The sequence below is a fragment of the Macrotis lagotis genome, chromosome 7 (assembly GCF_037893015.1).
Source record: "Macrotis lagotis isolate mMagLag1 chromosome 7, bilby.v1.9.chrom.fasta, whole genome shotgun sequence".
In the NCBI taxonomy this organism is placed as follows: domain Eukaryota; kingdom Metazoa; phylum Chordata; class Mammalia; order Peramelemorphia; family Peramelidae; genus Macrotis; species Macrotis lagotis.
This window is the reverse complement of record NC_133664.1, coordinates 120,356,491-120,378,025: the sequence shown is the minus strand read 5'-3', so window position 1 is coordinate 120,378,025 and position 21,535 is coordinate 120,356,491. Positions and strand designations below refer to the sequence as shown.

General features: G+C 37.5%; 1 protein-coding gene and 1 pseudogene across 1 annotated transcript in view; one reads left to right on the top strand and one right to left on the bottom strand.

Moving 5' to 3' along the window:
* KLHDC10 (kelch domain containing 10) overlaps nt 1–21,535 on the top strand; it is a 79,440-nt gene continuing 57,905 nt past the window's right edge. The window contains 2 exon segments of the mRNA XM_074193701.1: nt 1–162; nt 164–275. Coding sequence (XP_074049802.1) covers nt 121–162; nt 164–275 — 154 coding nt within the window. The 5' untranslated portion in view covers nt 1–120.
* LOC141494595 (U6 spliceosomal RNA) lies at nt 4,442–4,537 on the bottom strand (annotated as a pseudogene).

The following is a 21,535-nucleotide window of genomic DNA, read 5'->3' as shown; positions in this document are numbered from 1 at the left end:
TCCCCATCCTTCCCCAGTCCCCGGGACAGGAGCCTAGGCCGGGTCACTCCTCCCCGGCTCTGCCGGCCGAGGCGCGGCCGGGACGCAGCCGGGCCCTTCGCGGGGCCGAAACAACGCGTCATGTCGGCGGCCCAAGGTTGGGACGGAAACCGCCGGCGCGGAGGGGGGCACGGCGGGGGCCGGGGGCGGCGGCGGCGGCGGCGGCGGGGGCGGGGGCCGCTCGGCCGGGCTGCTCCACCGCTTCGTGAAGCTCTGCGAGCCGCCGCACCTGCCAGGTGAGCGTCGGCGGGGCTCCGGGCCCGGGCCCGGCCCGCGCGGCTCCTGGCCCCCGGGGCCCGGCCCGCGCGGCTCCTGGCCCCCGGGGCCCGGCTGGCGGGCGCGCGCGTCCGGGCTTCGTGGCGGCCCCCAGGCCGGCGTGGCCCGGGACGGGCTGCACCCCCCGCGGTGCTGGGCCTTAGGAAGGGACTCCTCCAAAGCTTTGTCTCCCCGAATCTTTGTTTTAGGCAGAATTAAATCTGATGGGGAACTTCTACTACCGGCAAAGACTTTTTTCAATTTTATCATTGGGTTTTTTTAATTTGAGATTTTATGTATTTCGAGTTTCACAACTTTTCCTCCCAATCTTTCTTCTCCCCCCCCCCCCCCAGAAAGCAATCTGTCAGTCTTTACATTGTTTCCGTGTTGTTCACGATCCAAATTGAATGCGATGAGAGAGAAGTCATATCCTTAAGGAAGAAACAAAAAGTGTAAGAGACAGCAAGATCAGACAATGAGACAGTTGTTTCGTTTTATATTGTACAGTCCTGTCTTAGCCTTTTTTTTTCTTTTTTCTTTAGTTCTTGCAAGGCGATGGGATTAAGTGGCTTGCCCAAGGCCACACAGCCAGGTAGAATTATTAAGTGTCTGAGACCGGATTTGAACCCAGGTCCTCCTGACTCCAGGGCCCGTGCTTTATCCACTGGCCGCCCCTGTCTGTATATTTTAGAAATGAGTGCTTTGTCAGGATCATTAGTTGTAAAAATTGTTTCCTAATTTACTACATTTCTTTTGATCTTGGTTCCAGTGGTTTTATCTGTGCAAAACTTTTTTAATTTAATGTAATGGAAATCATCTAGTTTGTTTTTAGTGATGTTCTCCATCTCTTCCTTGGTCATAAACTGCTTCCCCTTCCATAGATCTGACAGGTAAACTAGTCCTTGAGCTTCTAATTTGCTTATTGTTTTTTGATGTCTAAATCCTTTACGGGATAATTTAAGGCAAGTCAAACAATGGTAGCTCTAGTTGAATAGAGGCAAAAGTAGGTAGAAAGGGGAGTCTAGGTGGCGCAGTGGACAGGACACAGGCCCTGGATTCAGGAGTACCCGGCCTCAAGAGGCTTAGTAATTACTGAGCTGTGTGGCCTTGGGCGAGCCACTTAACCCCATTGCCTTGCCAAAAAAAAAAAAGTAGGTAGAAAGAAAATCGATAGTGTTTTATAGATTATAAATTAACTGGACAGCTTATTTTAGTGCCTTCCTTGAACTAAGGGCTACCTATTTTACAAATGGAATGACTTTTGCAGATTTATTGACTAATTACAAGTAATTTAGTTCATTGCTATATATAAGTCACTACAGTATTTTAGAAATTTAATGACTACAGGAAATTTGGAAAAGTATCAAATCCAATTTTAAGCCTGGATAATTAATAGTAAAAGGATATAGATTTAGGGATTGGGATCCTTCCTATATATCCAGCCATAGTCTTTCTCCATAACTCATGCATTTCCAATTACCTATTGGATATGTTAAATTGGATTTCCAGCTCAACATCCAAAATTGTTTTTGTGATCTCCCCCCTACTCCTGACAACCCCAGTTCTGTTAAGACCCACCATCTTTTAAGTCATACAAAGCTCACCTTGCAGCAATACTTGATTTCTCTGACTTTTCCTTACCTCAGATATCTTGTTTTGTTTCCAAGTTTTCTCAAGTTTACTTTGCTGCATCGATCTCCTCTACTGATACAATCACCATTGTGGTTTGTGCCCTCTTGCCAGGACTATTTGCAGTAGCTTCTTATGTGTCTCTTCCTCAAGTATCTCCCTGTTTTATTCTATCCTCAACACATCAAAGTTATTTTTCCAGAGATGATCATATCACTCGCCTACTCAGGAAACTGCTTGTTGCCACTAAGGTCACATATAAACTGCTCTGCCTAGTAAATCCCAGCTTTCTTCCCCAACCTTATGTTACTCTCCTTCTGGTACTCTTCAGTTTTGCATTTTTACTTTTATCCCATAATTCTACTGGTGATTCCCTCAATGGTTCTAGGTAGAAGGTTTGCAAGATATGAAGTACCTTGGGTATAACTAATCATTGTTCCCAAAAACTGAAGATAGGTAGGGTTTGGAAAATTGAAATCAGTAGTCTTCCTTGCTTCTTTCCTCTGCAGTTTTTACCTTCCATAGTATCATTCCCCCATTAGGCTTTGCAGGAGGCTTTTTTCTGTCACTTTAGGTCTTTACTACCTATCCATTCAAAAGAGAAGGATCTGATTTTTAAACTTTAAACTGTTGAAAAGGCAGGTGGATAGCTCAGTGGATAAGCACAGGGCCTAGAATTAGGAAGACCTGAGTTCGAATTCATCCTGAGATATCATTTTACCCAACAATTTTGTAAATGAGGAAACAGGTCCAGAAGCATTAAGCATTGAATTATGTGGGTTGTGCACTGTTTAGAATGCTGGACTTTTAAGTCAGAAAAACCTAAATTTACCAGCTGTTTTATCCTGGGCAAGTCACTTAATCCCTATTTGCCTCAGTTTCCTCATCTGTGTATTGGTGATAACAATATCAAATGAGATAATATTTGAAAAATACTTAGCACAGTTCCTTGTTAGCCATTGTTTATACTAATGTGTTACCATTCATTTAGGTATTTAGATTTTAAGCCTTTAATCTCTCATGAAATAAAAGGGAAGTTTTTTTTGGGGGGGTGACAGAAGTTGGAGGATGAGAGGGAGAAGGTAATTTTGGACAGAGATTGAGGACTTTCTTTTAAAAATTAAAAAAAAATTAATTATCAAGCATTTATTATTTTTCCATTCCTCATCCTCCTTCAAAGAAAGAAAAGAGAAATAGAATGTATCACATAAACATAGTTAAGACAAATTCCCACATTGACAACATCCAAAAATAGGTTTCTTATTCTGCATATTTAAGGTCACCAAAATTCTTTATCATCAGTTATTTAGAATCATGGTTATCATTGTATTTATAAGAGTTCTTAAGTTTTTTCAGAACTTTTTTTTGCAACATAGATAATATAAATTGTTCTCTCACTGCTTTCTGTATCAATTCAAATAAGAAGACTTCAGATATCTCTGAAACCATCCCTTTTGTCATTTCTTCATACCACAATGTTGTTCCATTACATTCATACACCGTAATTTGTTCAACTATTCTTGCATTCTAAAGGCACCTCCTTAGTCATCAGCTCTTTGCCACTATGAAAAGAGTTGCAGTACTTATTTTTCTATATGAAGGATTTTTTTTCTCATTCTTTGATCTCTTTGGGGTATATAGGTTTAATAGTGATAGCACTGTGTCAAGGGGAACACACAGTTTAGTAAATTTTGGGACATAATTTCAAATTGCTTTTCATAATGGTTCTACCAGCATTGTACCTTTTTTTTTTCTCTTAGTTACTTCTGACTTTGGTCATGTGCAAAATTTTATTTAATTTTGTGTACTAACAATTATCCATTTTTTTTTTTCTTATGTGATTCTCTCTTGTTTGGTCATAAATTCTTCACCTAATCATATATTTGAAAGATAATTTCTTCCTTATTCCTCTAATATTTTATTATTTGATCTTCTATATCTACATCACATACCCACTTAAAGCTGATTTTGGTATATAGTTGTTGATTTAAATCTAATTTTTAACCAGACTGCTGTTTTCCCAGTAGTTTTCATCAAAAAGTGAGACCTTTTGGCATTTAATTGAACACCAGCTTATTAGATTAATTTGCTTTGATATGTATGCCTCATCTTTTTCACTGATTGCTTTTTTTAAAGCCATATCAAATTGTTTTGAGAAGCATTTCTTTATAGACAGTATTTTCTGAAATATGTTATTGTTAGACTGTTCTTTTCTCCTTTTTTCATTATTTCCCCTGAAATTCTTGATATTTATTCCTCAGATGAGTTTAATTTTTTTTTCCTATAAAGTAATCCTTTTTTTTTTTAGGTTTTTTTTTTTGCAAGGCAATGGGGTTAAGTGGCTTGCCCAAGGCCACACAGCTAGGTAATTATTGTCTGAGACTGGATTTGAACCCAGGTACTCCTGACTCCAGGGCCGGTGCTTTATCCACTACGCCACCTAGCCGCCCCCTAAAGTAATCCTTTTGATAGCTTGACATGACACAGAATAAGTTAATTTAGGTAATAATGTCGTATTAAAGAAATATGGAACTTTTCATGAATTTGTGTCATTTTTGCACATGGACCATGCTAATTTTCTATATTGTTCCAGTATTAATGTATTAATGATTTGGAGGTGAAAGGGATATATTAGAGATCCCCTCATTTTAAAGAAGGGGCAATTCAGGTTCAGACAGGCTTGTGACTTTGGCAAGGTAGTAAATGGCAGAATTGAGATTTAAATCTCTTGTTCTTTATCTTGCACTGATGTGTCTTTGAAATAAAAAATTCATTTCAGAGATCTTTTCCCTACTCTGCTTTAAGCAATCATGAAAACTTTTTTAGGTTTTTAGAAGTTTTTAGTTAAAAAAAACTTAATTATTAACTCTAAAGGACATGGAAACATGGAACCAACCATATATATACATATATATTATATATATAAATCATATATATATATGTATATATATATATATATGAGATGCTTGCAGGGTAAATTGGAATCAACCTCTGGCATTGAGGAGGACTGGGAAAGATTCTTTGCAGAGAGTGGTATTTTAGATGAGAATCCAAGGAAGTCAGCAGGCAGAGATGAGGAAAGAAACTATTCCAGGCATGGAGATGGATTCAGGAGATGGAACATCTTAATCAAAGAACAATAAGGAGTCCATAGGAGGAGAGGAAGATGAAAGACTAGAAGGATAAGAAGGGGCAGGGCAAACAGGATTTTTTGTATTTGATCCTGAAAGTAATAGGAAACCATTAAATAAGTTTATTGAGTGGTAGGAATGATGGAGTGGGGAGAACCTCTCTACGCCTCATCTCTAAAATGAAAGGATTGGATTAGATATCAAAGGCCTTAACTAATTTTAAGAGTTTTTTGATTACATAACTTTTATTGGTTTCCATCTTAAGAAAGACCCTTGTGAAAGGGGAATTAGATTTGTGTTTGACTTTAAAGGGAGTCCCAAGACCTATAGGTTGAAATGGCAAAAAATCAGGTATAAGTTTGCTTAAAGGAAAATTTTCCTAATTATAGAGCTAGCAATGCAATCAATTTACTTTGGAATTATTGATTTTTCTCTTTGGAGGTTGATAAGCTTTAATGGGTTTTCTTTTGGTCTTTGAAGTCCATTCTAGCTTTAAAATGCTGTTAGTTTTTCTTTCCTTTATTATCTCTTCAGTTTCTGAGATCTTTTATAATAACTCTCAATGGCTCTTCTTTTTTCTGTTTTTTAATTGTTTTTTGAACTTTACAATTTTTCCCCCATTCTCGCTTCCCTCCCTCTACCCCCCACAGAAGGCAGTCTGATAGTCTTTACATTGTTTCCATGCTATATGTTGATCAAAACTGAATGTGTTGAGAGAGAAATCATATTCTTAAGGAAAAATTAAAATAGATAGCAAAATTACATAAGATACCTTTTTTTTTTAAATTAAAGGTAATAGTTGGGCGGCTAGGTGGCGCAGTGAATAGTGCACCAGCCTTGGAGTCAGGAGTACCTGGGTTCAAATCTGACCTCAGACACTTAATAAAATAGCAATAATAGTAGGGGTGGCTGGGTGGCAGACAGGGCACTGGCCCTTAAGCCAGGAGCACCCAGGTCTGAATCTGGCTAATGATCACCATGCTGTAGCCCCAGGCAGGCCACCCAGCCTCATTTGCCTTGCCCCCCCCAAAAAAAACCCCAATAATAATAAAAAATGTGCTTCAGTCTGTGTTCCAATACCACCAACTCTGTTGCGGGTGTATCACATTCTTTATAAGTCCTTCACAAAACTTACTTCCATACCTTCCATAGGAGACTCTCCCCCCCCCCCCCGCCCCCCAAGGACCCTGGGGCTGGCTCCAGGAGGCTGAATCTCTTTCTCTCTGACGGGCCACCTCTCTGGACCCCTCCGATCCCGGGGAGCAGAGCCTTTCTGCTCCTTTACAGGTTACCTTGAGTAGGAGAACTGCCTCATTGGGTCCCTCTGTGGGTTCTGTCTCTCGAAAATTTAGTTAAATTTCTAAATTTCCACCATTGCCACTGAGTATATATGCTGTTTCCTCTCCTAGCCACCTCTGATAAGAGCAAAGATTCCCTCATTCCCCCTTGCCTTCGCCCATTCCATATCATTGCAATAGCTCATTGTAATAAAGAAAAATCTTATTACATGAAATATCTTGGCCTATTCCCCCTCCTTTTACTTTCTCCCATTACATTTCCCTGTTTTTAATTGACTCCATTTTTACACCATATTTTATCTTCAAATTCAGTTTTCTCTTGTGCTTCATCTATAAAAATCTCCTTCTACCTGCTCTGTTAATTGAGAAGGTTCATATGAGTATTATCAGTATCATTTTTCTATACAAGAATACATGCAGTTCATCATCATTAAGTCTCTCATATTCTCCCCTCTCCTCCAATCTCTGTGTTTCACCTGAGCCCTGTATTTGAAGATCAAACCTTCTGTTCAGCTCTGGCCATTCCAACAGGAACATTTGAAATTCCCCTGGTTCATTGAAAGTCCATCTTTTTCCTGGAAGAGGACATTCAGCCTTGCTGGGTAGTTGATTCTTGGCTGATTATAAGCTCTTTTGCCTTACGGTATATTATGTTCCAAGCCCTATGAGCTTCCAATGTAGTTGCTGCTAAGTCTTGTGTGATCCTGATTGCAGCTCCACGATATTTGAACTGTGTCCTTCTGGCTGCTTGTAATATTTTCTCTTTGACTTGGGAGTTCTGGAACTTGGCTATGATATTCCTAGGGGTTGGTTTTTTGGGATCTCTTTCTCGTGGGGATGGGTGGATTCTCTCCATTTCTATTTTGCCCTCTGCTTCTAGAATATCAGGGCAATTTTCCTGTAGTAATTCTTTGAAAATGATGTCAAGGCTCTTTTCCTGATCATGACTTTCAGGTATTCCAATAATTTTTAAATTGTCTTTCCTAAGTCTGTTTTCCATATCAGTTTTTTTTCAATGAGATGTTTCTCATTTTCTTCTAATTTTTCATTCTTTTGGTTTTGAAGTATTGAGTCCTGATTTCTCGCAAATTCATCAATCTCCCTGAGTTCTATTCTTTGTCTGAAGGATTTGTTTTCCTCAGAGAGCTTGCTTATCTCTTTTTCCTTCTGGCCAGTTTTGATTTTTAAAGCATTCTTCTCCTCAATAACTTTTTGAACTGTTTTATCCATTTGACCTAAGCTGGTTTTTAGCATGCTATTTTCTTCAGCATTTTTTTAGATTTCCTTGACTAAGCTGCTGACTTCATTTTCATGTTTTTCCTGCATCTCTCTCATTTCTTTTCCCAGTTTTTCTTCTAACTCCCTCATTTGATTTTCAAAGTCTTTTTTTTGAGCTCTGTCATAGCCTGATCCCAATTTCTGTTTTTCTTGGAGTCTTTAGATGCAGGAGCTTGTGCTTTCTCATCTTCAGACTGAGTATATTGATCTTTCTTGGGATCATAGATAATGTATTTCTCAATGGTGTTCCTCTTGTTTCTCTGATTGCTCATTTTCCCAGTCTAAGCCTTTTTTGGGGTGCTTCCTGAGGCACATTCCCACAAGGGTCTCAGTGTGTGAGACTCTGTCCTCCCTCCTGGTCTGTGAATGACCATAAGCTCCCCCCTCTGCCATGGGGCTGAGGTGGGGGGGCCCTGCTGTTCTATGGGGGGGGGCCTAGACTGTGATCAGGATCTGAATGTGGTCAGAGCCCCAGAGTCCTGTTCCAGGGGCAGAGCTAGGCAGTCTCTCTCTCTCTCTCTCTCTCTCTCTCCACTCCCCTCCCTAGGTTCTATGGGCTCATGCCCTGGGGGCTCCTGCTTCCTGGCTCCTCCTGCTTCTGTTCCTGGATGTGGGCTGTGCTGGCCAAGCTGCTCCCTGTGTGCCCTGAGGGCTGGACTTCAGGTCCCCCCTTCCCCCACTTTGTGCCCGGTGCTCCCCAGGGGGCGTAGTTCAGGAGGCCCCGCCCCCCCCCCCAGGACCCTGGGGCTGCCTCCAGGAGGCTGAATCTCTTTTGCTCTGATGGGCCACCTCTCTGGCAGGCCACCCCTCCAACCCGGGGAGCAGAGCCTTTCTGCTCCTTTCCAGGTTACCTTGAGTAGGAGAACTGCCTCATTGGCAGTCCCTCTGTGGGTTCTGTCTCTCGAAAATTTAGTTAAATTTCTAAGTTTACAAGATTTATGAGAGAGCGCCTAAGACAGGATGCTCTCTTGTCGCCATCTTGGCTCCGCCCTAATATTGTCTTTTATGTCTAACTCCTGTACCCATTTTGAGCTTATCTTGGTATACAGGTGTCAGATGTTGGTCTAATCCAAGTTTCTGCCATAGTAACTTTCAATTTTTGCAACAGTTTTTATTGAAGAGAGAGTTTTTATCTCAGAAGCTGGACTCTTTGGGTTTATCAAACAGTAGGTTACTGTAATTAGTTTCTGCTATTGCACCTGGTCCATTGATCTGCCACTCTATTTCTTAGCCAATACCAGACAGTTTTGATGACTGATACTTTATAATATAATTTTAGATCTGGTAGGGCTAAGCCACCTTCTTTTGCATTTTTTTCATTACATCCCTGGAGATTCTTGACTTTTTATTTCTCCATATGAATTGATTTACAGTTTTTTTCTAACTCATTAAAGTAATTTTTTTGGAATTTTGATTGCTAGGGCACTAAATAAGTAGTTTAGTTTAGGTAGAATTGTCATTTTTGTTATATTAGCTCAGTCTATCCATGAACAGTTGATATAGTCTGCCTTGGCAGGTAGACTCCCATGTATTTTATATTATCTGAAGTTAATTTGAATAGGATTTCTCTTTCTAGCTCTTGCTAGTAATATATCAATGGCTCTTCCTAAACCTTGTACCTTCTTCCAAATTTAGATTCTGTAATATGGTCCCATTTTCAGATCCCTAGTGTTAAGAACTGTAACTCTATTACATAAAAATTGCACCCAAATCATTGTAATCTAAACTATTAGGGAACTGAACTGAGCAAAGAACAGAATCATCACGAATGGTAACAATTTGTACAAAATTCCTTACAATGACTATTACTTTAAGCTCACTTAAAATGTCTTGTTTAAGAATAGATTTTTTGGCCACTGAGGTAGTAGGAAGTGGCAGATAAAGGTAAATAACAGTAAATACAATTCACATTCCTATTTAAGTCTTGCCCAGTTCCTTCCAGAAATGTCTCATTAGGAATTAATGTACATTCTTTTTTTTTTTCTTGGAGATGGTAGACAAGATAGTCTTCAATTTGGAGTGATTTATCCTATTCTTAGGAAAGGGGAAAGGTACAAGCATAAAGTATCCTTTTCTTTTACTTCAGGTTCCAGGTGCAGTGGTTAGAACACTGTTCTTGAATTCAGGAGGACAGGAGTTCCAATCCTACTTCAGACACTTGCCACTTACTAACAGTAAGACCTTGGGCAAGTCAATTAACTCTCTTTGCCTTGCATCCAGGACCATCTCTAGGTTCCTTCAAAGGAAGAATAAGAGAGAATTATAAATTTTTCATTCTCCAGGGATGGGGTAGAAACTTTAAACAAACCAACTAATCATCACTGATACCTGTTCTTAGCTAATTAGAACTATAATGGTATGTCTTCTATATCTCCAATTGCAGAACTGTCTCAGTGCTCCTGGAGATATTTTGGAATTGTCCTTTTTTGGGGGGGGGTTGTTGGAGTTAACCTGGTTTAACTGAGTTGCCTGGGATTGTAGATCTAGTGTGTCTGAGACTAGATTTGCATTCAGGACCTACAGACTCTAGGGCTGGTGCTCTATCTACTGCTCCTATATACTTGCCCCCAACATTGACATTTTAAGCATTTTCCTCAGTTTCTTGCATCAGAGAATTACAATAAAATCTCTATGATAAAATTATTATTATTATTATTATTATTATTATTATTAGGCTTTTTGCAAGGCAGTGGGGTTAAGTGGCTTGCCCAGGGCTACACAGCTAGGTAATTATTAAGTGTCTGAGGCCGGATTGGAACTCAGGTGCTCCTGACTCCAGGGCCGGTGCTCTATCAAACTGGATTACCTAGCCGCCCCATGACAAAATTATAGTTGTTGATCTCTTAAGTTTCAAATTAAAGAACTAAATGAAGAAAACTCAAATGATTAATTGGACACAGTTATTGTTAAGAGACCTGCCTTGGTTTGTATTCTTTTACTGTTTTGTATATGTACATAGCCTTAATGGCTGGCTTTGCCCTTCTGCAGGACTGAGGGCTGCTGATTCAGCAGCATTGTCTGGCTTCTAAGAAGCCATTCAAAGCCAGTTTATACAAATATAACTCCTAAAACTGGGAGGTGCCTTTTTCCAATTATGTAATAAATTGAAATACAAAGGCAAACATTTCCAACCCAGAAAAGACTTGAGCATATCAGGTACTTCTGAATTTATCTTTTGAAATTGTCTTTTTTTTTAATGAATGAAGTAATTTTTTCTCCATATCAAAAAATTCAGTCTCTCTAGGCTGCTTTGAAACTAAAAACATGAAGACATTTAGTAGAATTTGGAGAAGACTTAAGTTAGCAGACTTAAAGTTTCAACAGATCTGCATGACCTAAATAAAATACAGTTGACTTCACTTAACTTGAGGTACATTTCTTCAGGACATAAAATGCACTTATAAAATGCACTTAACCTTGTTCTTTTCTTTTTAAGTGACCATGGGGCATCTTACTCCCTAATGTCTCTGGCTGTGAGGAAATCACCAAAGGCATCATCAGAAACTACTCTAGATGCATGAAGACTAGTCCAGATTCACCTTTCTCTGTCTGCCCTTGCTCATACCCTACTTCAGTGAACTCATTTTTCATTCTTGCAAGATTGTGCCAATTGTTTTGAGTTGGATCTGATTTGAATCAGTCCCCTGGCAGTGTAGGCTTAAAAAAGAAACAGAATCAGACATTTGTTGGCCATTTGATTAGTACCCAAAGGATATTTACTCAGGTATAGCAGGAGAAGGATTTCAACAGAACAAAAATTAGACATTCAGGATGCCTCAGGTTGATTTAGCTGAGTGAAGCTCCCTTATATACATTACTTGTTCAGTGAGGCTGCTTAGTCAGAGGTCTTCTTGAGGAAGGTCTCAGTAAACTAGCATAACATTAGAGGAGGAGTTTAGATATTGCTGTTATTCATAGCTATGAAGTAGATTGAGGTTTGAAACCTTTTTTCTACCAAGTGCCATTTGGATATTTATGGCATCATTCCAGGGCCATGCAAAATTATCAACTTAAAAATTATCCTGCTAGATTTGGTTAAACATTCAATTTTCCCCTAGAAAGCTCCTAGATTTACTGAATTTTGAGTCCCTCCTGTGGTTACTTTGGCATTGCCAGACCAAATGTTTTGGCAGGATATGACCCGAGGGTCAGATATTTCTTACCCCTGAACAAGTTGATGCTACATTTATCTATATTTCAAAAAATTGTAGCTACTGCATCAGGATTTGAATTTGGGTCTTCCTGACTCACCAAGTCCAATATATTATATATTATTTAACTGTCTGTCTGCTTTCTCAATATTATGTACCTCATAGATGAGGCAGATAAAATAATATTATTGGGTTTTTAAAGAAAAAGATAAACCAAGAATTTTCTACTATATCAACAATACCATTTAATAACAACCCCTCACCCTGTTTTTGCCAAAGTGCATTATGCAAAGCACTGGGACAAGGTAAGGAACAATTCAAACTTCCAGAAAGTATACAGCTCAGGAGAGATAGGGCAACCAAAAAATTCATATAATATGTTCTTTAGCAATTGACAGGCACCTCCTTAGTTTCCAATTCTTGACCACTTCAGGAACTACTAAAAACATTTTTGCATGCATTGACCTTTTTCCTTTGTAAGGGAATTTTCTGGGATAGTGTGCCATTCTTTCTGCATCCTCTCCATCATGGATTGTTCCTATCTTTTGTCAATTGTTGACTCATATCCTTTGATTCTTTAACCATTAGGGAACTCTTCCTTTGATTTGTAGTGTTTCACATCCATCTTAGTACAAATAAGCATGTGATGACATGACTTTCTGACTTAGAACTGAAACCTCTTGTGTATATTGTCTCTTGTGGATGAATGAAGCATTTCTTTTCTCTCTCTCTCTCTCTCTCTCTCTCTCTCTCTCTCTCGGCTTCTTGGCTTTTTGCAAGGCAGTGGGGTTAAGTGGCTTGCCCAGGGCCACACAGCTAGGTAATTGTTAAGTGTGTGAGGTCGGATTTGAACTCAGGTACTCCTGACTCCAGAGCCGGTGCTCTATTCACTGTGCCACCTAGTTGCCCCAAATGAAGCATTTCTTAAGCTCCCTACTTTGTGCAGAGCACTGAGGTAAATGCCAGGGGATAGAAAAAGAAAATTAAGATGGTCCCTGCTTTCAAGAACTTACAGTCTAATGGGATAGAGGACAAAAACACATGGAATGTTTCAGTTGTAAGTTACATGGAAAGGTCCCTTAGTCCTTGGGATTCATTGGCAAAACACCCTGGTATTTAATGTCATTTCTGCTTTTAAATATCATATATGTTTCTGATGTTGAACCATTTGACAAGGCTTAAGATCTTTGTGACAAGAACTTTTTTCTCTGGGTCTTCTGTAGCCATACCATTTGCCAGGAATGCTTGCCAGGCCACATCTCTAGCAGATGATATCTTCTCAGGAAAGTAACTGATGGCTGTGGGCTGGAAACATTGCTATTCTCAAGCTTCTTGGGTTCAGGGTTCAGATCTGTCTTCTTCAGAGTCTGAGGGGAAATGATGGTCAATAATGGTGGTACTGGTTCAATTTGGTTGGTACATGCTGCCTCCTGTTTCTGCCTGACCATTACTTCAGACTGTCCTGTGATTGGCAGCTGGTTGACAGTAGTTGGAGAGGGTTGGTAGTTCCTTCTCCACAGGATTTGCTTCTGGGGATGAAGGCTGCTAGAGATGGTGGAGATGGAAATAAGGTGGTGGGTTGGTTGGAGTGTCACTTCTAGGATTTTTGTACTCATAGACCTTTTGGTGGGATTTGATCTGCAGTTGCTGCTAGTAGTGCTGAAGAAGGTGAACCCCTTAGTGATCTCCCCCTCAATCATAATTGTAGGGAGAGACCTGATGCATATTTGGTGGTTTGGAGATTGTATTTTTTTTTTTTTTTTTAGGTTTTTGCAAGGCAAACGGGATTAAGTGGCTTGCCCAAGGCCACACAGCTAGGTAATTATTATTAAGTGTCTGAGGTCGGATTTGAACTCCTGACTCCAGGGCCGGTGCTCTATCCACGGTGCCACCCAGCCGCCCCTGGAGATTGTATTTTTAAGGCTCCTAGGCTATCTCCATCAGTCTGAGTGGTGGGCAGGGTAGTGGCAGTTTGTTCTACCTTCTTCCTTAGCATATCTCATTCTACCACCCTGGCTCCAACCTGGTGAGCCCTCTGGAACAAGGGACCACCAAGGCTGCCTGAGGAGGAGCTCACTAGGGCCAGTCAGGGCTTACAGCCTAATCAGCAGTATGGTTACATTCTTTAGTTTGTTGCTACACTGCTAACCTGAGTGTTCAACTTGCATCTTTTTTTGAGAGTTAAAACAGTTGTATCAATGTGTTTTTTTTTTGTTAACTTTTAACCAAATTATATTATTTTTTTAAAATATTCAGATATCGTATTGCACAGTCCTGTTTTAGCCTTTTTTTCCCTTTTTTCTTTAGTTTTTGCAAGGCAGTGGAGTTAAGTGGCTTGCCCAAGGCCACACAGCTAGGTAATTATTAATTGTCTGATGCCAGATTTGAACTCAGGGACTACTGACTCCAGGGCAGGTGCTCTATCCACTGTGCCACCTAGCCGCCCCATATTATTTCTTTCTGAATATAGCCTCCTCCCTCAATGAAGATTTGTGGCAAAGATTTTTTTGAAGCCATGTTAACAAAAGTAAACACCTTAATCACATTGGACTGGTTGTATAACAACCCATATTTAGTTTTCTTCCATGGTGTTAAGGACAGGAAGGAGCTGGATTTTTATATTTCTTTCATTGGGCTGTTTAATCATGATTCCAGTGAAAGAATCAGTTTATTTTCTTTTTGTTTACATTATAGATTGATTTTCCCATTTGTGCTTACTTGGCATTGATTCATGTAGCTTCTCACATTCCTCTGAATTCCTCATCATTAGCATTTCTTATAGTATAGTTAAAAATATTTCATTACATTCATGTACCACATCTTATTATTTTCCATTCAGTAGACATACACTTTATTTCCATTTCTTTGCCATCACAAAATAGTATTGCTGAGAATATTTTGGCTTCTAGAATGGGCCAATTTATATCACTATCAACAGTATACTAATATTCCTGTTTTGTTATAATTCCTCCAACTGTGACTTTTTACATTTTTCATCCTTTTTGCCAATTTCTTGGTTGTGAAGTGAAAGCACAACTGTTAATTTTAATTTTCAAAAAATGTTCGGGAGCAGTCTTTCAAATAGTTGTCAATAGTTAGCAATGTTTTTTAGAATGATTCATAATCAATCACTGCTTATCCATTGGGAGATAGTTCTTGTTATATTATATTTTTGTTAATTCACTATACATGTTAAATATATAAAACTCTTACCAGGAATATTTGATGCAAAGATTTTTTTTCCAGGTACTAATTTCCTTTTCATACTAGCTCTATGGAGTTCATTTTTGCAAATGTAGTAGTAGAAATTGCCTATTTTATCTTTTGTGATCTTCTCTACCCCGCATTTGATTAAGAATAATTTTAGTAGTAGCTCTAGTTGTAAAAGGTACAAGATCTCACTTTTCCTTTATTTTTTTTCTTTTTGGTACAACCCATTTTATTCTGATTGCATATCTATCTTCAACTCATTGTGAATACATGGTTTGAGAGCTTGAATGTAATTTGAATATAGTTTGAATATATTTTCTATGAAATATCTTTCTAGTTTCCCAGTAGTTCTTGTCAAATAGAGAGTTCTTCCTCTAGTAGTTTATGTTTATTGAACGTTGGGCATAAATTTTTCTGATTCTTACTTATTAGGTTTGCTTCACCAGTCTACTTTTATGATTTAAAAAAACAACAAAATCATCAAATCATTTGAGTACCGTTTTATGCTATAATAGAAGAACCGGAAGCACTATTTTTCTCCTTCATGCATACTATTATTATTTCCCTTGGGATTCTAGGCTGTTAGTTCTTTCAAATGAATTTACTTACTGTTTTTGTCTAGCTCATGTTTGATTGGTGCAATACTTAAATCTGTGAATTAATGTCATCATTTTTTATAATAGTTGGTATGTTTTAATCATAAGCAGTGACTGTTCCTTCAGTTATTTAATTTTTTTCCTTGAAGTCTCCTGTTTCTTGATAACTTGACTCCTAATACAATTCATAGTTATTTTGATTTTTTTTCCTGTTATTTCCTTCTGGCTTTTGTTATTGGGATTGTCTCCCTAATTGGAATCTGGATTAAGGGATATGGGTGGTATACAATGATTTGCATCAGGATGGATGGATGGATGGAGTAATAGGCATCTGGGAACAAGCTTTTTCCTTCTGGATTTGTACCTTCACCTTATGGTCCTGCCTGTCTTCCTGTATTTCCATTTCCATTTCCTGCTATTTCCTGGTATTGATGCCCTGGGGTTGTAGACTTTGAAAGTTGGGTATGTGACGAGATTTTCTGGATTAGAGTCTAGCTTTCTCCTGATTCAGCTGAATTCAGTTTGGGTAGAATTTCTGCTTCCCTCTGGACCCCATCTTAAGATGTAGGGGTGGCTAGGTGGCGCAGTGGATAAAGCACTGGCCTTGGAGTCAGGAGTACCTGGGTTCAAATGCGGTCTCAGACACTTAATAATTACCGTGTGGCCTTGGGCAAGCCACTTAACCCCATTTGCCTTGCAAAAACCTTAAAAGAAAAGATATAATGTATACACAAAAATCCCTTGCAATTGCTAGCTGAGGTCGGAGAGAGCTATTCCCCAGCTAGATCTGTCCTGCTTCCTTCTGCTGATAGGATCACCCCACAAGGCAAAACTTTAGATCACATGTCCCCATTCACCTTTTCCCCCATTTCTACTCAACTAAGTTTGCTTTAGATACCAGACTTGCTCCTTGGCGCTCTCATTTGGAAGCAAGACCCAGGTTCTAACAAAATGTTACAGTCAGAGAACATATGGTATAGAATTGCTTTTTGCTAATTATGCTATATATCATCTTTTAAATATTTTGATTGTAAAGCCATGTTCATTGGAACCTGTTCACTTCTAGAGCATATTTACTTGGATTGAAGCTTAGCTGAATTCATTAACTGTGAGTTGAATAAGCTAATTGAACTTGGCTAGCATGCTTTAAGAGAGAAAAGAAACTACTGTAGAATAGTACCTAAAACCTCATAGTATTTTTCATTGAAGTTGTTGGGGAAAGCCTTGAAGTTTATCATCTAAAAATGATGATATAATTCTCCATTTCTGAAAGTTTTTTTGTTGTTTTTTTTTAGATTTTTCAAGGCAGTGGGGTTAAGTGGCTTGCCCAAGGCCACACGGCTAGGTAATTAAGTGTCTGAGATTGGATTTGAACCCAGGTACTCCTGACTCCAAGGCCTGTGCTCTATTCACTGCGCCACCTAGCCACCCCTTGAAAGGTTTTAAAAGAGATTGCAGGGCTGGCTAGGTGGCGCAGTGGATAAAACACTGGCCCTGGAGTCAGGAGTACCTGGGTTCAAATCCGGTCTCAGACACTTAATAATTACCTAGCCGTGTAGCCTTGGGCACACTTAACCCCCATTTGCCTTGCAAAAAATAAATAAATAAAGGCGATTGCAGAGAAACATGGTTCTTAACAAGCTGGTGAATCTGTAGGTAAGTCTGGGTAGAGCAATGGAAAATGAGTTTGGGGGAGCCATTCTGTGAATTTATTAGCAAATATTTGAGGTATGATCCACATCCAGCTATCTATGCCTTCAGATGCTGAGATACAGAATAAATACTTAGCAATGATTTCTGAGGAGAGTTTTCTCAGTAAGTTTTCTAGAAATTGTAGAATATGAATACTACTGTTTGTAGAGGAAGAAAGCATTGTTATTATGATTTTTTTAAAGTTTTTTGCAAAGCAATGGGGTTAAGTGGCTTGCCCAAGTCCACACGGCCAGGTAATTATTAAGTGTCTGAAGCCAGATTTGAACTCAGGTACTCCTGACTCCAGGACCGGTGCTCCATCCCTGCGCCACCTAGTCGCCCCAATTTTTTTTTTAGTTTTTTTGTTATTATAATTTTAATGTGAAATTAAATTTTTTTCAACACTAGAAAAAAATTTTTTTGAGCACTTTGGGAAATGGTTTTTAGTCTTTCATTTCTGTACTCTCAAAGATTTTGGATGTTTGGCTTATAAGATTTTTTTTTTTTTTTTTGGTTTTTGCAAGGCAAAGGGATTTAGGGACTTGCTGAAGGCCACATAGCTTGGTAATTATTAAGTGTCTGGGTGCGCATTTGAACTCAGGTCTTCCTGACTCCAGGGCCTGTGCTCTAGCCACTGCACCACCCTGACTTATCAGATTTTTAATGCAAATTTCTTCTCAAGCAGTTTCTTGTTCTTGTTGCATTGATTTAAGAGACCAGAATTGAATATTTTTATGTAGGTAAGCATGTCATTTTTGCATTTTGTTGTCTTTAGTTAAGTTAAAACTCCCCCCCCCTCCATATTTGTAATTATAAAGAACATCTTTTGTTATGGGGTGATTTTTCATCATTAATCATTAATCTGTTTGGAATTTATTTGGATAAAAAGTTTAAGATGCTATTTTTCATTGAATTTCTTTTTTTTTTGTTTTCCCAGCAATTCTTGTTGAATAGTATCTTTCCTTAACATAATCGTGTTCTTGACTATCAGATTGCTTTGTTCAATTTTTGTAGTTTGCTTTTGTAGTTTATTCTGCTGTTTCACTTTTTAATTTATATCTAATATCAGATTTTAGAATTGCTGCTTTATACCATAATCTGATAAAAGGTAACACTAACCTTTCCCTACTCTAACCTATTTATTCTACTTTTTAAATTCCTTGATATACTTTTCTTTAGTTTCTCCAAATAAATTTTATCTTAATTCCATAAGCCAATCTTTTGATATTTTTTTATTGATATAGCTCAAAATACACTGAGTAATTGGTTGAATATTTTTATTTTTATTTATTGTACAGTGTAGTCATAGATTCTGATGAGAAATGATTTCTTCACTTAGATCTGTAAAAAGTATTTTCCAGGTGTATTTATATAAATTCTGTAATCTTTAGTCTTGATAGATGTTGGATTTAAAAAAAAATTTCTATTGATCTTTTATTTTACATTGTCTAAATTTCCCTCTGTGCCCTCCTTTCCATGAGAGGCATGCCTTATAATAGAATTTGTTTTAAAAGAAAGAAAGCAGCAAAACTGATTGATAGCTTTTAATAAATCTGAAAATATATGCAGTATTTCAAACCAGGAATCTCCCACCTCTGCAAAGTAGGGGGAGAAAGTATCTTCTCATATATCTTAGTTTGCACTGTACTTGTTTTTTATAATTTCACAATGTTCACTTTCAATTTTTTAAGTGTTGTAGTCATTGTGTAGATTGTTTTCTTGTCTCTTTTTACTTTACTTGGTATCAGTTCATATATGTCTTTTCTTGTTTCTTATAGCCTGGTAATAGTCTAAACTATGTTATAGTCTCTTACCACAATTTGTATAGCTGTTCACCAGTTGATGGGTAGCAATTTGTCTCCAGGTTTTTTTAAATCACAGAAAGTACAGTAATAGGTATTTTGATTTAAATGGGGACTTTCTTCTTGTATGTATGACCTTACATGAACTCCTTGGGAATATGCTTAGTGATAGGATCTTGGGTGGGTAATATTGGTGTTGGTCAAAGGGTCTAGATATTTTGGTAATTTTATTTGAATAATTACATATTGCTTTCCATGATTGTATTGAGCTCTAATAACAGTGTAGTATTGTGCCTATCTTCCTTCAATCCCTCCAATATTGACCACTCCCATCTTTTTTTTTTTATCATTTTTGCTAATTTCCTGGGTTTGAGATGAAATCGCGGGGTTGTTTTGATTTGCATTTTCTTTTAAGAACTGTTTCTTCATATCCTTTGACCACCTACCTATTGGGGGAATCACTTTTGGTATCTTTTAATTGTTTATATTTTGGATACCAAAACTCATCTGAGAAATTTATATAATTTTTTCACATTGAACCATTTCCCTTCTTCTTTTAGATGCCTTGACTTTGTTGTTTAGAAACTTTTCAATTTCATATTATCAAAATTTTCTATTTCATCTTTTGAAATTGCCTCCTATTACTTGTTTGGTTAAGAATACATTTTCTTCCCATAGCTATGAAAGGTATATGATGCGTTGCTTTTCAGTTTGTTTTTTTAATGGATGATTGTTAATATTCAGATCATATATCCATTTTGAATTTATTAAGGAATATGGTTTACATTGTTCTAAATCAGGGGTTCTTAATCTGGGATCTATGAACCCTTTTTAAAAATCTTGTTAGCTTTATTTCAACATAATTGATAGATTTAGAGAGGGAAAGAAAAAATTGGGAGAAGAGAACATATAGGAATAGGATAGAATAAAATAGAATAATAAAATACTGGAAGAGACAAAGTCCTATATAGATATTGGGGAAAAAATCAATTCAGAAAAATAAGTAATGCTAGAGACAAATAGAGGGAATAACCTAACTATCATAACTTTATGAATATGATTGGATTAAATAATCCAGTAAAATGAAATGATAGATTGAATAAAGAAACAGATCTCACTATTAGTTTCTGAGAAAAGCATACCTTAAAAGAAAAGATATATGAATGATTGTAACAGAATTTATCATGTATCAGCTAAATCCAAAAAAAAGTAAGAATTTCAGTCTTGCTATTAGACAAAATAAAACATAAACTCACGGTTATGAACAAGGCAGATGGATTATTCTGATAGGAACTGTAGACAAGAAACCAATATCATTGTTAAATTTAAATGCCTCAAATATCAAAACATCTAAAATTATAAAGAAAATATTAACTTAATTACAAGTCATAGTAACATTAAAATGGAATCACAGAAGAATTTTATTAACTATTTGAAGAATTAATAACAGTTCTTGATAAAAAATGAGAGTGCTCTACAATATTCCTTTTATTATGAGTTAAGTATAGTCCTATTACCAAAACCAGGGAAATATAAAGCAAAGAACTATAGAGTAGTATCTAGTGACAATTCATTCAAAAAATTTTTATGAAATTTTAGCAGAATTCAAGAAATCATTCATTATGACAAAGTTGGATTTATGACAGGTATTCAAAGATAATTCAATATTAGAAAAATAGTATAATCACATTAAAAACATTCTAAACCATATGATTATTTCAATAGATAAACAGAAAATTTTCACAGAAATTCAACATATATATGCTATTAAAAAAACAACCTTGTAGTGGAAGCATAGAAGGATTTTTTTTTTTTTAGGTTTTTGCAAGGCAAATGGGGTTAAGTGGCTTGCCCAAGGCCACACAGCTAGGTCATTAAGTGTCTGAGACCGGATTTGAACCCAGGTCCTCCTGACTCCAAGGCCGGTGCTTTATCCACTATGCCACCTAGCCACCCCTCATAGAAGGAGTTTTTTAAAAAAAATTATAAGAAGGATCAATCTAAACCTGAAGCAAAACAAATATCATCTGCACTAGGGATATACTATAAACTTTCCTAATATATATTGGAGTTAAATGTCTCTATTCTTCCCACTCTTATTTGATAGAATTCTAAAAATGCTTGCAATAACAATAAAATAAGAGAAAGAAAAAAGTATAAAGATAAGCAAAGAGGAGCTACTAGTATCTGTTTGTTAACGACAGGATGCTTTGCTCAGAAAACCTAAGGAGTCTGCAAAGATGCTAATTGAGAGTACCTTCAGCAGAGAAAAGATTATGAAATAAATCCACAAAACCAGTAACATTATAATATAGTAGCAAACTCCAACCCAAGTGTTAATAAGAGAAAGGGAAAGTGTATTCAAAATAATATAAATACACCAAATATTTGGGAATGTAACTGCCAGAGCATGCACCATACTTTATAGTGATTAAATTCCAAAGAGCTCCTTAA